This window comes from Phyllobates terribilis, unplaced genomic scaffold (genome assembly GCF_046119375.1).
Source record: "Phyllobates terribilis strain yellow unplaced genomic scaffold, ASM4611937v1 Scaffold_2__4_contigs__length_985480577, whole genome shotgun sequence".
In the NCBI taxonomy this organism is placed as follows: Eukaryota; Metazoa; Chordata; class Amphibia; order Anura; family Dendrobatidae; genus Phyllobates; species Phyllobates terribilis.
In genome coordinates, this window is record NW_027362762.1 from 70,774,503 (window position 1) to 70,790,764 (window position 16,262).

At 40.1% G+C, this 16,262-nt stretch overlaps 1 protein-coding gene across 7 annotated transcripts in view; it reads right to left on the bottom strand.

The window, feature by feature from the left end:
- The window catches only part of GRIA4 (glutamate ionotropic receptor AMPA type subunit 4), a 469,022-nt gene extending 453,075 nt beyond the window's left edge, over positions 1-15,947 (bottom strand). For 4 of the 7 annotated variants that reach the window (XM_073662086.1, XM_073662085.1, XM_073662090.1 and 1 more), the window contains exons 1-2: positions 15,332-15,947; positions 14,212-14,370 (exon numbers count right to left, since the gene is read on the bottom strand). In XM_073662086.1, coding sequence (XP_073518187.1) covers positions 14,212-14,370; positions 15,332-15,419 — 247 coding nt within the window. In that variant the 5' untranslated portion in view covers positions 15,420-15,947. The remainder of the gene's footprint in view (positions 1-14,211; positions 14,371-15,331) is intronic. The other 3 variants (XR_012266449.1, XM_073662087.1, XM_073662098.1) reach the window with 2 other exon arrangements.
- Between the last annotated feature and the right edge of the window lie 315 nt (positions 15,948-16,262).

Consider the following 16,262-nt stretch of genomic DNA (forward strand, 5'->3'; position numbering starts at 1 on the left):
TAGCTGCAAAGGATGAGAACATTGTTCTTCCACTGTACAAAGCACTGGTCAGACCACACTTGGAATACTGTGCTCAGTTATGGGCCCCAATATATAGAAAGGATATAAATGAGCTTGAAAAGGTACAAAGGAGGGAAACAAAATTAATAAAGGGAATGGAGGGACTGCAATACCCAGAGAGGTTGGCAAAACTAGGACTATTCAGCCTGGAAAAGAGAAGGTTGAGGGGGGACATAATAAATGTGTACAAATATGTTAGGGGACAGTATAGAGATCTTGCCCGGGATTTGTTCAAAAGGAGGGATATTACGGTAACAAGAGGGCATTCACTAAGACTGGAAGAGAAAAGGTTTCAGCACCAGCATAGGAAGGGGTTCTTTATGGTAAGAGCAGTGAGAATATGGAATTCACTGAGTGAGGAGACGGTAATGTCGGATTCACTAAACCAGTTCAAGTGGGGACTGGATGCTTTTCTAGATACCAGGCAGATTTCTGCATATACTTAAAAATAAAATAAAATAGTAGGTTGATACAGGGATTTATTCTGACTGCTGGTTTCAGAGTCGGGAGGGAATTTTTCCTCAGGTGAAGATTGGCCAAATCATTTGGGGTTTTTGCCCTCCTCTGGATCAACTTTAGCAATTACAGAACTAACAGGTCGAACTTGATGGACGCAAGTCTTTATTCGGCTTTACAAACTATGTTACTATGTTACTATGTATGGAGGACTATGTGGGGCCATTATTCTGTATGGAGGACTATGTGGGGCCCATTATTATGTATGGAGTACTATGTGGGGCCCATTATTATGTATGGAGGACTATGTGGGGCCCATTATTATGTATGGAGGACTATGTGGGGCCCATTATTATGTATGGAGGACTATGTGAGGCCCATTATTATGTATGGAGGACTATGTGGGGCCCATTATTCTGTATGGAGGCCTATGTGGGGCCCATTATTCTATATGGAGCACTATGTGGGTAACATTATACTGTATGGAGGCCTATGTGGGGCCATTATTCTGTATGGAGGACTATGTGGAGCCCATTATTCTGTCTGGAGGACTATGTGGGGCCATTATTCTGTATGGAGACTTACGTGGGGCCCATTATTCTGTATGGAAGACTATGTGGGGCCATTATACTGTATGGAGGACTATGTAGGGCCCATTATACTGTATGGAGGACTATGTGGGGCCCATTATAATGTATGGAGGACTATGTGGGGCCATTATTCTGTATGAAGGACTATGTGGGGCCATTATTCTGTATGAAGGACTATGCGGGTTCCATTATACTGTATGGAGGGCTCTGTGGGGCCATTATTCTGTATGGAGGACTATGTGGGGCCCATTATTCTGCATGGAGGACTATGTGGGGCCCATTATTCTGCATGGAGGACTATGTGGGGCCCATTATTCTGTATGGAGGACTATGTGAGCCCCATTATTCAGTATGGAGGACTGCGGGGCCATTATTCTGTATGGAGACTTATGTGGGGCTCATTATTCTGTATGGAGACTTATGTGGGGCCCATAATACTATATGGAGGACTATGTGGGACCCTCATTTCCCATAGAGCACTATGAGGTGCACATTATTCTGTATGGAGGACTTTCTTGGGCCCATTATACTGTATAATGTAGATTGTGAGCCCTCACGGGCAGGGTCCTCTCTCCTCCTGTACCAGTTGCTGACTCATTTTTGCTCAAATTATTGTACTTGTTGTTTGCTATGTATACCCCTTTTAAACAAGTAAAGCACCATGGAATTAATGGCGCTATAATAATAAATAATAATAATAATACTGGTTGGCCCACGACTTTGGCCCTCTGTGTGCTTGAGTTTGACATCCCTGAATGTCCTATCCTGTCCTACCCCTGAAGGACCTATCTTGACGAATCTGAGGGTCAGACCCCACTAATAAATTGGTTGATAAATTAATTGAAGGAAGTGCAGCACTCAAGCGGTCCGCAAAAAAACAGGACATGTGAAAAGGTGAATTGATTATAATGGGTCCGCCTCCTACCCATCAAAATAATGGATAGCAAATGTTTAAGAAAAACTGATGTTTCAAAGACCCCTAAGTCCAGGTTCAGACAGCTGTATGTCACGATGTGGATACTGACGATATAATGTCCAGCCTGACTGAGGGTCTTCTGAATCTAACCTACAGCTTCATATAAGGCTGTGATTTCCGGCCCAGAGTCCCACGGGCAGCCTGGGCATTGCAGACCATATGAAGACCATAAAATATGGCTGTCTGAACCCAGACAAAAAAGGGAGAGAGCCACAGATGAGAAATAAATGTTTTTTTTTAACAACCTAAGGCCTCATTCAGATGTCCTTTTCTTTTTTCATGTATGTTAAAAAATGGACCAATTTCCCTCAGTGTTTTGGATCAGATTTTCATCAATGTTTGGTCAGTGTGTCAGTTTTTACCATCAGTGATTTTCTCATATGCTAAAAAAAAATAAAAAATAAAACTGCAAAGCTTCTCCAGCCCATCGCAACATTAAAGACGGACATCAGCAAGGGTGATCAATGGCGGCCACGAGACGTGGTGAGTTCTCCTTCAATGGAAGTCTTCAAATAGAGGCTGGACAGACATCTGTCTGAGATGGTTTAGTGAATCCCGCATTGAGCAGGGGGATGGACACGAGGACCCTGGAGGTCCCCTCCAACTCCCTAACATTCTAGGATTCTATCAAACATCTATTTCATCCGTGATCTTCATAGACCCAAAGACTTGCATGGGTGATTTTGATCTGTGACTCGAATCAAAAAAGTCTTCATGATATTTTTTGCAGACACACAGCCTGCAAAAAAATATTAACATGTGAACAGCACCACAGACAATAACGTGGATGTGTTCTATCCATGAAAAACAGAAAGAGAACACGTATGTGGAAAAACAGGAGATTGAAGGAGGTCTTAGAGTGTGTTCACACTTGGATTTTGGAGCGGATTCTGCTCTAAAATCCACATAAAAGAAACTATTCAAATACTCCTTTAATAAGCGGCTATTGAATGGAAAAGTTGGGAAAAGTTTCATTTAAATGATAAAACACACAAGGTGCTGTTTATTTCTACCTGGAACAAGAAGCAACATGTACTGTAATTCTTTAAGGCTCCTACTTGAAAAATGTTTTCAAAACTTGAATCACTAAAAGTGAAAAAAATCCAAACTTAGTTTTTGGCTAAAAAATCCAAGTCCAGTTCAGGTGAACATACACTTAGGCTGCTAAAAACACTCCTTTGCCATGAGTGGGTCTGTCCCTCATGTTTTTACCAGGGCTGTGGAGTCGGAGTCATTGAGTCGGAGCCCATTTTGGTGGAGTCGGAGCCCATTTTGGTGGCGTCGGAGTCGGTACAAAATGGACCAATTCCGACTCCTAAAATATATAATAAATTGGGTACAGTAGTTCAATGTAGTTTGTGGGGAATATTTTTTTCATAAGAATTTGGGAAAGTTATGAAATGTCCTATAAATGTCTGTCCTATTCCTGATCTAAGGGTCTAGACTTTTATCTGAGATTAATCTGTTCTACAGTAAATTTATCACTTAAACATGAGCCGTGTATGAGGGAGTCGGAGTCGTGGAGTCGGTGTCATGGAAATTGAGGAGTCGGAGGTTTGGCTTACCGACTTCACATTCCTGGTTTTTACGCTGCACCTCTGGCTGTTGTGTATACGTAGAAGCTCCCCAATATCTCACCTAAAAGCCAGGACATATTTAGATGATTTACATTACAGCCGAATGTTTACATGGAGGCTTTTTTTTAAAACAGATTTATCCTGGCTGAAAATTCCACATAAAGAAGCTTTAAGGTTTTTTTTTTTTACTTTTCATGGCATGTTTTTTATTCCTTTTTCTGTCTGTCTGTGGGGCCGTCTTTCTGCTTCAGTAGATTCAGAAGCCAAATTTGGAGGGTATTTTAAGTCTACATTACCACGATGAGCGCTTGATGAGTTTTAATGTTGTAGATTTTCTGCACCTATTAAGTAACTTAGATTGTGCTTTTATAGTGCGTTTTTTTTTTTTACAAGCGTTTTTATCGCTTTTTTTTGTCTCTTGTTGGTATGTCATGTTTTAAATACAGCTGCTTTGTTTTTGTTTTCCTGGTATTTGGCTTTGAGAAAATATTATTGATAGAGTCATGTGCAGATTACAAGCATTTTTTATGTGTGACCACTGTGGAAACGCATTAAAAAGACATGTGCGTTTTTTACTTGCGAATTTTCGGCATCTAATGCAAGTCAATGGGGAAAATCTGCCAGAAAACTCAGGTGTCCCCGCAAGAGAAGTTGACATGTTCGCAATTTGGAAAACGCACTGGAGGTCAGTTTATGCAGCATTAAAAAGAAACACAGCGGGCAGGAGATTTCTATAAATCCCATCCATTTTGCTATAGAACTGGAAGACGCAAAAACAGCAAAAAGCACACAGACTCAAAAATGCATTAAAAACTCATCGTGGGACATATCCTAAAGCAGAAACGTCATGTTCATTCTTTTTCCTCTTGTTAAAATACATCCACGCGCACTCTAGGGGTGTATTTCCCTTTGAAATTAATAGTATGCTTTGGAAATTATCAACCTCCAGTAAGAGACTGCATCCACTGGGCTACACAACCACAAAATATAACTAATAGAGGGCTTAAAAGAGGTATTCCCATCTCCAAGATCCTATCCCAATATGTGGTAGGTGTAATAATAATAATAGCAAATACCTCCAATTAGAAAAGTAGTATAGTTCTCCTGTTTAACTATATTGCTTACCCCATGTGCAGGTCATTGCAGTAGCCTAGGTATCCATGGTTACGACCACTAATAACTAACTGTCACTATATGAGTGGTCGTAACCATGGATACCTAAGCTACAGCAATGCCCTGCACATGGGGTAAGTGACATAGCAAATCAGAAGAACTATACTACATTTCTAATTGATGGTATTTGATAATATTATAATTAATATTATACCTACTACATACTGACATAGGATCTTGGAGATAAGAATACACCTTTAAAGGTTTTGTCTCATCCTGACAACTAATTTTATACTAGGTGATCAGTACAAGGTGCAGAAATTAATACATCTGAATTCACATATGGCACGTGCGCTATGCCATAGTTCCTAAAATACCAGATGGAAACCTATAGAGGAAATGAGCCTATCGTTTGCAACAGGTGCCCGATCCGCAACCCAATCCTCAACGATTAGTCATAGGCCACGGCCCCCACTATCAGTATTTGATCAGTGTTCGCTCAGTGTTTTTTCTCAGGAGTGGGAGCCAAAACCAGGTGAGGAACAATCAGAGAAAAGGTATAATAGAAACAAGTCACCAATTCTGCGTTTATCACCCACTCCTGAGAAAGGCTAAACGCCCACGATGCAGAAATGCTCCGGATTTTTTCCGCATCTCCCTGGCAGGAAAAAAGCATGCAGATTGTACATGCATTTTTCCCGCCAGGTAGAAGCGTTTATCAAGCGTTTTTACATGCATTTTCGCATACATTTTCTCAAGCACTTTTCCGAGCGATTTTAGCATCACTTGGAAAGGTGCTTGACAACTTGGGTCACGCTATATAAATCCATGCAACCGGCATGGATTTATATAGCGTGACCAAGTAATAGTTAAAAAAAGAATAAAAATGGTAAAAAATAAAAAAAATATACATTATACTCACATTCTGATGGCCCACGGTCTTCTCTCCGTACAGGAGACAGGGGCCATCAGAAGGTGAGTACAATGTATACATTTTTTTTTTTATTCTTTTTTTAACAGGTTCTATGGTACCTGAGTCTGGATGAGAGTCTCCTCTTCTCCAGACCCGGGTACCATCCACGCATTGAATCGCTTAATATCTGCTTGTGCACATGTAGTCATGCGGATATTATGCGATCCAATGCAAGTCAATGGCGGCAATTACGCCGGGTTTCTGCAAAATTAATGGACATGCTGCGGATTTTTCCGCAATGATAATCCGCAGCGAAATTTCCGCACATGCAGATTATCATTGGGGACCATGGGGCACGTATTACCAAGCGTTTTTTAAGCATTTTCGCTGCGGAAATTCCACGGTAAAAACGCGTACTGGGCACACAGCCAAAAAGTACTGACTGAATACTGACCAAATACTGATAGTGGGGCTGTGGCCTAACTTTGTGATCTGTGAGCAAATGGTGAAAAAGCCGAATATATTTTTGCATCAATTTTATGACAAGCTCTAAACCAGGGTTCCCCAACTCCAGTCCTCAAGGCCCACCAACAGGTCATGTTTTCAGGATTTCCTTAGTATTGCACAGGTGATAATTACATCACCTGCACAGGCAATAATTACATCACCTGTGCAATACTAAGGAAATCCTGAAAACATGACCTGTTGGTGGGCCTTGAGGACTGGAGTTGGGGAACCCTGCTCTAAACCATTTAGTTGCACCCAGTTTACAAAGATGGAGTTTTAGGACTAATGCAGAATAAATTGGACACTTTCTAACCGATTTTTGATGGGATAACACTCTGACCCATTTTTTTCAGTAGGGATGTTCAGAAGAACGATGTTTCTATATGTCCGACTGTCCGTGAGAAACATAATGGCAGCGTGCACTATTTTCTTCCGAGGCTCGGATGAGACTTACCCATTCAAGTCTATGGGTGCGTAAAAAATTGAATCCCACACGGACCAACCAAATGGCATCAGTTTTTTCCGGACACATTTCTATTATAAACCCAGGAACTGTATTTGATGTATACAAACGGATCACACATGGACGTCACAAAGACATCACATGGATGTAAAAGATAGTAACACGTTTGGCACACAGATGAAAATCGGCTGAAAATTGGGAAAAAAAATAGTTTGAGTTTTCTGGATGAAGAATTCTTGCTGGTTGGTAGGTGATCAAATACTTATTTCATGCAATAAAATGCAACTTAATTATGTAAAAATTGTACAATGTGATTTTCTGGATTTTTTTTTTCAGATTCTGTCTCTCACGGGTGAAGTGTACCTATGTTAAAAATTACAGATCTCTCCATTCTTTGTAGGTGGGAAAACGTACAAAATCGGCAGCGTATCAAATATTTATTTTTCCCCATAGACTTTAATGGCCAAGTCTGATTTAAAAAATGGATGAGAATAGGACTCGATCTGACGGGAGCCTCAGATCTGTTTTTAAAGCGGATGTGTATGTGGATCAATGAAACTCTACGGGTCCGTTCTATGTGTAGGAAAAAAACACACAGCACTAGGACGTGACACACGGATGTGTGAATCCAGCCTGATTCTTTAGGACTGGCTGCTCCATTTCTTGTAGTTCTCCATTCTCCCTAATAGGGGGTCTCAAGCGGAGAAACCCCCTTAAGATGTCTGTATACACTTATAGTACATATTGACACTGTTGTCTTAAAGGGGTATTCCCATCCCAAGATCCTAACCCAGTAAGTAATAGGTGTAATAATAATAATATTGGCAAAAATAAATATAGTATAGTTCTCCTGATAACCTATGTTGCTTACTCCATGTGAAGGGCATTGCAGTAGTTTATATAGTGACAGTTAGTTGGATGTTAGTGGTCGTAACCATGGATACCTAAACTACTGCAATGCCCTGCACATGGGGTAAGCGACATAGCGAATCAGAAGAACCGTACTACATTTCTAATCAGAGGTATTTGCTAATATTATTATTATTACACATATTGGGATAAGATCTTGGAGATGGGAATATCCCTTTAATGACACAATCCTTTTAATATAATGCTCAATTTCTAGGATTTTTACATTCTTTATGTGTAAAAAATGATTGAAAAATGGTGAGCGCTAATTACAAGGAAAGCCACATCCCTGCATACATTTCCATTTACAAGACCTGTAATAAAGCTCCACTCAGCAGGGATGTGGACGAGCATAAATAACACGACACAACATTTATAGGATCGCATGTAAGCCCCGATGCCATGCATAATAAAGCAGACACAGAAGGCGATTGCAGGTTGTTACCGCACATGTGATTTGCTCTCTGCCACTTCATTACCTTCCAGACATATTAAAAGACCCCGCACATTATTCTGAGGCTGAGATAATCCTCCTTCACAGACCTCAGGCCGGCGAGGGTCTCTGTCATTACGACCACTAAAAATGCAGATAACATGGCCTCTTCTTAAGTGCTTCACCCATGCGCACGGCTGCAGATTGGACCAGGGATGTAGGAAAAATTACACTTCTCCAAATGAAACATCTTAAGGCTGGAGAGGATTTGTCTATAAGTCTCTCGGGGATTCACAGGCTCCGTTTCAGCAGATTTCAATAAGGATGATGTAGTCGAGCTGTGTTTGTCAGGCATGCAGATGTGACAGTATCAATTCATTTTTTCATTTTGCATAGTGGGCATCAGCGGTTTATATAGGACATAGTGGGCATTAGCAGGTTTATATAAGACATAGTAGGCATTGGCTGAGTTATATAGGACATAGTGGGCATTGGCTGGGTTATATAGGACATAGTGGGCATTGGCTGGGTCATATAGGACATAGTGGGCATTGGCGGGTTTACATGGGCATTAGCGGGTTTATATAGGACATAGTGGGCATTAGCAGGTTTATATAGGACATAGTGGGCATTGGCTGGGTTATATAGGACACAGTGGGCATTGGCGGGTTTACATGGGCATTAGCGGGTTTATATAGGACATAGTGGGCATTGGCTGGGTTATATAGGACACAGTGGGCATTGGCAGATTTACATGGGCATTAGTGGGTTTATATAGGACATAGTGGGCATTGGCTGGGTTATATAGGACATTGTGGGCATTGGTGGGTTTATATAGGACATAGTGGCCATTGGCAGGTTTATATAGGACATAGTGCGCATTAGCGATTTATATAGGACATAGTGGGTATCAGCGGTTTATATAGGACATAGTGTGCATTAGCGGGTTTATATAGGACATAGTGGGCATTGGCTGGGTTATATGGGACATAGTGGGCATTGGTGGGTTTATATAGGACACAGTGGGCATTGGCGGGTTTATATAGGACATAGTGGGCATTAACAGTTTATATAGGACATAGAGGGCATCAGCGGTTTATATAGGACATAGTGGGCATTGGCTGGGTTGTATAGTACACAATGTGCATTAGCGGGTTTATATAGGACATAGTGGGCATTAGCGGGTTTGTGTAAGACATAATGGCATTAGCGGGTTTATATAGGACATAGTGGGCATTGGCTGGGTTATACAGGACATAGTGGGCATTGGCGGGTTTATATAGGACATAGTGGGTATTGGCGGGTTTATATAGGACATAGTGGGCATTGGCGGTTTATATGGGACATAGTGGGCATCAGCGGTTTATATAGGACATAGTGAGCATTGACTGGGTTGTATAGTACACAGTGGGCATTAGCGGGTTTATATACGACATAGTGGGCATTAGCGGGTTTATATAAGACAGTGGGCATTAGCGGGTTTATATAAGACATAGTGGGCATTGGGGGGTTTATAAAAGACATAGTAGGCATTATCGGGTTTATATAGGACATAGTGGGCATTAGCGGGTTTATCTAGGACATAGTGGGCATTGGCTGGGTTCTATAGTACACAGTGGGCATTAGCAGGTTTATATAGGACATAGTGGGCATTAGCGGGTTTATATAAGACATAGTGGGCATTGGCGGGTTTATATAAGACATAGTAGGCATTAGCGGGTTTATATAGGACATAGTGGGCATTAGAGGGTTTATCTAGGACATAGTGGGCATTGGCTGGGTTGTATAGTACATAGTGGGCATTAGCAGGTTTATATAGGACATAGTGGGCATTGGCGGGTTTATATAAGACATAGTAGGCATTAGCGGGTTTATATAAGACATAGTGGGTATTAGCTGGTTTATATAGGACATAGTGGGAAATGGTGGGTTTATATAGGACATAGTGGGCATTTGCGGGCTTATATAGGACATAGTGGGCATTGTATGGTTTATATAGGACATAGTGGGCACTGGTGGGTTTATATAGGACATAGTGTGCATTAGCCGGTTTATATAGGACATAGTGGCCATTGGCTGGGTTATATAGGACATAGTGGGCATTGGTGGGTTTATATAGGACACAGTGGGCATTGGCGGGTTTATATAGGACATAGTGGGCATTAACAGTTTATATAGGACATAGAGGGCATCAGCGGTTTATATAGGACATAGTGGGCATTGGCTGGGTTGTATAGTACACAATGTGCATTAGCGGGTTTATATAGGACATAGTGGGCATTAGCGGGTTTGTGTAAGACATAATGGCATTAGCGGGTTTATATAGGACATAGTGGGCATTGGCTGGGTTATACAGGACATAGTGGGCATTGGCGGGTTTATATAGGACATAGTGGGTATTGGCGGGTTTATATAGGACATAGTGGGCATTGGCGGTTTATATGGGACATAGTGGGCATCAGCGGTTTATATAGGACATAGTGAGCATTGACTGGGTTGTATAGTACACAGTGGGCATTAGCGGGTTTATATACGACATAGTGGGCATTAGCGGGTTTATATAAGACAGTGGGCATTAGCGGGTTTATATAAGACATAGTGGGCATTGGGGGGTTTATAAAAGACATAGTAGGCATTAGCGGGTTTATATAGGACATAGTGGGCATTAGCGGGTTTATCTAGGACATAGTGGGCATTGGCTGGGTTCTATAGTACACAGTGGGCATTAGCAGGTTTATATAGGACATAGTGGGCATTAGCGGGTTTATATAAGACATAGTGGGCATTGGCGGGTTTATATAAGACATAGTAGGCATTAGTGGGTTTATATAGGACATAGTGGGCATTAGAGGGTTTATCTAGGACATAGTGGGCATTGGCTGGGTTGTATAGTACATAGTGGGCATTAGCAGGTTTATATAGGACATAGTGGGCATTGGCGGGTTTATATAAGACATAGTAGGCATTAGCGGGTTTATATAAGACATAGTGGGTATTAGCTGGTTTATATAGGACATAGTGGGAAATGGTAGGTTTATATAGGCCATAGTGGGCATTTGCGGGCTTATATAGGACATAGTGGGCATTGTATGGTTTATATAGGACATAGTGGGCACTGGTGGGTTTATATAGGACATAGTGTGCATTAGCCGGTTTATATAGGACATAGTGGCCATTGGCTGGGTTATATAGGACATAGTGGGTATTGGCTGGGTTGTATAGGACATAGTGGGCATTGGCGGGTTTATATGGGACATGGTGGGCATTGGCTGGTTTATATAGGACATAGTGGGCATTAGCAGGTTTATATAGGACATAGTGGGCATTGGCTGAGTTATATAGGACATAGTGGGCATTGGCTGGGTTATATAGGACATAGTGGGTATTAGCGGGTTTATATAGGGCATAATGGGCATTAGCCCGCATACATGGGACATGGTGGGCATTAACGGGCTTACATGGATCATAGTGCGCATTAGCCGGCTTACATAAGACATAGTGGGCATTAACCGGCTTACATGGGGCATAGTGGGCATTAGCGGGCTTACATGGGACATAGTGGGCATTAGTGGGCTTACATGAGACAAAGTGGGCATTAGCCGTCTTACATGGGACATAATGGCCATTAGCGGGCTTACATGGATCATAGTGGGCATTAGCGGGCTCACATCGGACATAATACCCATTAGCGGGCTTACATGAGACATAGTGGGCATTAGCGGGCTTACATGGGACATAATGGGCGTTAGCGGGCTTACAATGGACATAGTGGGCATAGGTGGGTTTACAAGTATGATTGTTATCAAGGCGTTCAGTGACATATTCAGCTCTGCTAAATCTGTACATATAGAAGGAATTCCTCAATTGCACTGATCACAGAGATAACGCTGATCGTGTGACACGTTGCACTGACGATGGCTCGGTACGCGGCATTGGTTCCACTTGGTCTGGTTTGTGAAGCGGAGCCTGGCAGATTCTAACTCGCTCTGGCACTTATTTATGGGTGTACGGAGACACATTTCCGGGATCCATGCATTATGTGATGATATCAGACATTTATAACCCAGAATATAGGAGCGGGGCAGCCTTAAGTGACATCAGCAGATCAAGCCTCAGCGTCAACCTACTTATAAAGATAACCTTCCACATCACTGCTTTCCTCATTTCCAGGCCACTGCGTAACCACTGGATCAAGTGCTTTCCAAAAGGCAATACATACATTTTCCAGAACGGAGGAGAGCCCGCTGCAGCATGTCTGACTCTAACCCTCAATAAGCAGCATTATTACCCACCATTATATGCACTATGTACTGTATATAGAAAGAACACTATATAATATAGTATAATCCTCTATATAGTGTGTATACACTACAGCACTGACAGCGAGCACTACCGTACATCTGCATTATGTTAATCCCTTCAGCGTCCTCTGTATGCGCTGCATATACTTAAGACCCTTCCAGATGATTTTGCAGCTATGTAATAACATAGAGTACACAGACTATAGAAAGAAAACAGCCCGGAGCATATACAACCACAATAAATCACATTATTTAGCTAAAATGGCCGTGGCAAAGGACGCAGCGCAAGGCTGTGCAATAATAATAATAATAATAAAAATAAAATAAATCACTTATATATAGGAAGTTTATAACCAACAAAGATCATTTAATATTAGTCATTATATGCAAAATTATAAAAGAAAAAAAATATTTGAAAATAAATTATGTATAGGAAATTTATAACCATCAGAGATCATTTTAATATTAGTCATTATATGCAAAATAATACAAAAAAATTGAGAAAAAAAATCATAAAAAGCTTAAAGAAATAATGGAAAAAAATATTTATTTATAATAATGAAAAAATATTTGAAAAAATATATATAAGAAGTTTATAACCATCTAATAATAATTTATTTTTATTTATTTATAAAAAAGATTATTATTAGCTGGTTATAACTTATAAACCATCAAAGATCATTTTAATATTGGTCATTATATGAAGAACTATAAAAAAAAAATATTTGAAAAAAAAATCATAAAAAGCTTAAAGAAATAATGAAAAAAAACAAATAAATAAAAATAATTATTTATAAAAAGGAAACAAAAAATTAAAAAAATAATATATATGTAGAAAGTTTATAACTATCAAAAATAATTTTAATATTAGTCATTATATGCAAAATAATAAAAAAATGCTTGAAAAACATCATAAAAAGCTTTTAAAAATAATGGAAAAATAAATAAAAATAAGTTAAAATATTTATTTATAATAATAATAAAAATATTTGGAAAAAAATTATATATAGGAAGTTTATAACCATCAAAGATAATTTTAATGTTAGTCATTATATGCAAAATAAAATAAAAAATAAAAGATTTAAAAAAATAATAGAAACAAGGCACCAGTGAATAATAATAATATAAATAATAGAATAATCATTTAAAATAAAATTAAATATACTAAATAAATAATAAAAAATATTAAAAAAGAGATGGCACCAAATAATAAAAAATATCAAAAAAAGAAATTATTTAAATGCAATTAAATCATGTAATAATAAAACGATAATGATATAATCTAAATATTAATATCGAATTATACGTAATAAAAAAGTTAAATGATAACTAATAACTGAAAAAACTAAAGATATATTAATAAAGAAATATATATATATATGTGTGTGTGTGTGAAAAAGTTTAATAAGTAAAATAAATAAATAAATGAATAAAACTTGAATAAAGAAATATATACGGTAATAAATAAAAAAAATTATAAAATGATAAAAAAAGGAAATTATCTAAATATTAATGCAGAGATATTGTTTAAAAATAAAAAAATAAACTATATATTTATTTAAATCTTATGGTTTTCTTTGATGATGTTTAACCATTCTTAGCTCATGTTCCATAGCCAAATACAAAAGTCACAAGGAGCATTTCCCTCTTACAGGGACTGCATATGAATGGTATAATGCTACTTCTCCATATACCCCCCCCCCCCCCAGGAGCTGCCTCAGTCTGCATTACATTACCAAGAAAATGTCATATTTGATTAGTCAGCAGAGTAATGGGAAGAGGATTCCGTAAGGTCAGAAGCTAACAAGTATTTATCCCCATAACATTTATTCCAAGAGTATATAAAAGACAAATGGTCCGTTCTCTTCCATCACGATCAGTATCCCAGGGTCATAACTTTAACGTATACTTACAGGCATTGGTTACAGCGAAACTGTTGGCTGTTTCTATGTTGTCTACGTGGGGAATCAAATTAAAAAGTGCTTCCGACTCGTTGGGGCTGGTGTTATGGAGAAAAATTGCTAATCGAAAAGCAGTGTATTCCTGATCTGTATTTCGGATGAAAAGCCCACCTGGGAAAAAAATAAAAAGGAAGGAAAAAAAAAATAATAAACTTATTATTTATTATACTTTTGCTTATATACGTTATCAAAATATTAAAATTGCATGGCAGTATATAGTAAGGCAGGTGCAATAGAGCCAGTATTCTGCTCCATTAATTACTGCCACCGAAATGTGACAAGTGGCTGGAGTTGCAGTTGTCGCCACATTGCAAATTGCAAGAAATCACAGCTTTGATGATAATTATTATATGGTATTTAACAAACATCATTCAGTGAATTCATTGCATTATTATAATTCGCCGCTCCCGAGTCTGGAGGATATAGGATAAGTGATGGTGACTATACATAGGTGGCACATATACAGTATCCATTGCATCCACAATGCCTATTGTATACCACCAAATATACATAGTCTAGACAGTCTGACCATTATTAGGGGACTTAAATAGAGTACTGTGTCCAGTTCAAGGAGAAGCAGCTTCCAGCACAAAAGTGACTATGCTTGCAGAATCTCATTAACAACCCCCCCCCCCCCCCCCCATAACCACTACCACCTCCCTCTATTGAAAGTACATGATGCAGTGCAAGAAATTTTTAGATCCCCCTCCTCTAATGGAAGCAGGGGTTAATATAAAGTCAGGTTGAGCCTGTGTGCCATGAGACAGATAGGGATGCGGTGCATGCTGCACAACTTTCTAACTGCAGCATCCACAAAGCCCATACAATGCAGAGGTGGGCATGGAGACCTGGGTGCCAGGTAAAAAAGGATATGGGGGGACGACTGGTACCTGCAGGGCAAATATCCTTTGTAACAAAAATATGCAAAAAAAAAAAAATAATAACTCTTAGTTGTCAATGAACTGGCACAATGGTAAAAGAGGTAGTGCAGCAGCTGGGGCATAAGTTTAGTCATGCAGTGAATAGTCAGCTCCTATGCCAAGTTGTAGCCATCAACCCTGGCAGGTCTTACCTATCTGCACGCTGCTAGGAAAGGCTCCCATGGCAATGCCCCAAAATCCAGAGAATAACAAAACAATCTGCTGGCAAATAATCCGCATCTTCTCTCTTTTTCTCTCTCCCTCTCTCTCTTGCTAGATGCCAATGAGAAGCATCAAGGCTGCAACCACAAGCAAAAGGAAAGCGGCGCTGCAGTCGCTGCCGGTCTAGCAATCCATGGTGGGCATGATGTTTCCCGCAGTCTCCATAGCCCCCGGAGAGCTGATGTCCGGCTGGAGATGTTTGCACATGCAAGATGGTGGAGTTGGTGGTGGAGGCTGCACTGAGGGATGAGACATGCGCTATTATATCTCACTCTGCCCCCATCACACACAATAGCAATCCCAGCACTGCTGTCCCCAGCCCTCTCCTCCTGTGTCACTGCCTCACATGTAGCATGAATGGGCTGATGCTGCTGCTGCTGATGATGATGATGCTGGGGATGGGGGAGGATGAGGATGGCACAGGGGGCTTGCAAGGCAGACTAGTCTGCCCCTTCCTCACTGCCTGCACAGCCAGAGCTCTCCTGCAAGCAACAGAGAGATCCTCCACTGCAGCAAAGCCTCTCCCTGCTCCAGCAACACCAAGGGGGGAGCCAGCCTGGCAGGGGGTGGGGGGTGAGCCAAGGTCAGCAGCTCTGTCTGCCCACCACACTGGGCACCCAGGATGGGCAGGGGTGCAATCATTCACAGCAAGAGCTTCTTTGTTTTTCTTACTTATCTATCCAGCAGTGGAGGGAATGCAGTTTATTTGTTATTTTTGTTACTTCTGTTACAATAATATTTTACTTTTATACATTAGATACATTTTTGCTGTTGTTTGGCTGCAAAGCAAATCTTTTGATAGTTTGATGGCAGCCTGTATTCTGCTGTAGATTAAGGCTATGTTCACACGTTGTGATTTTG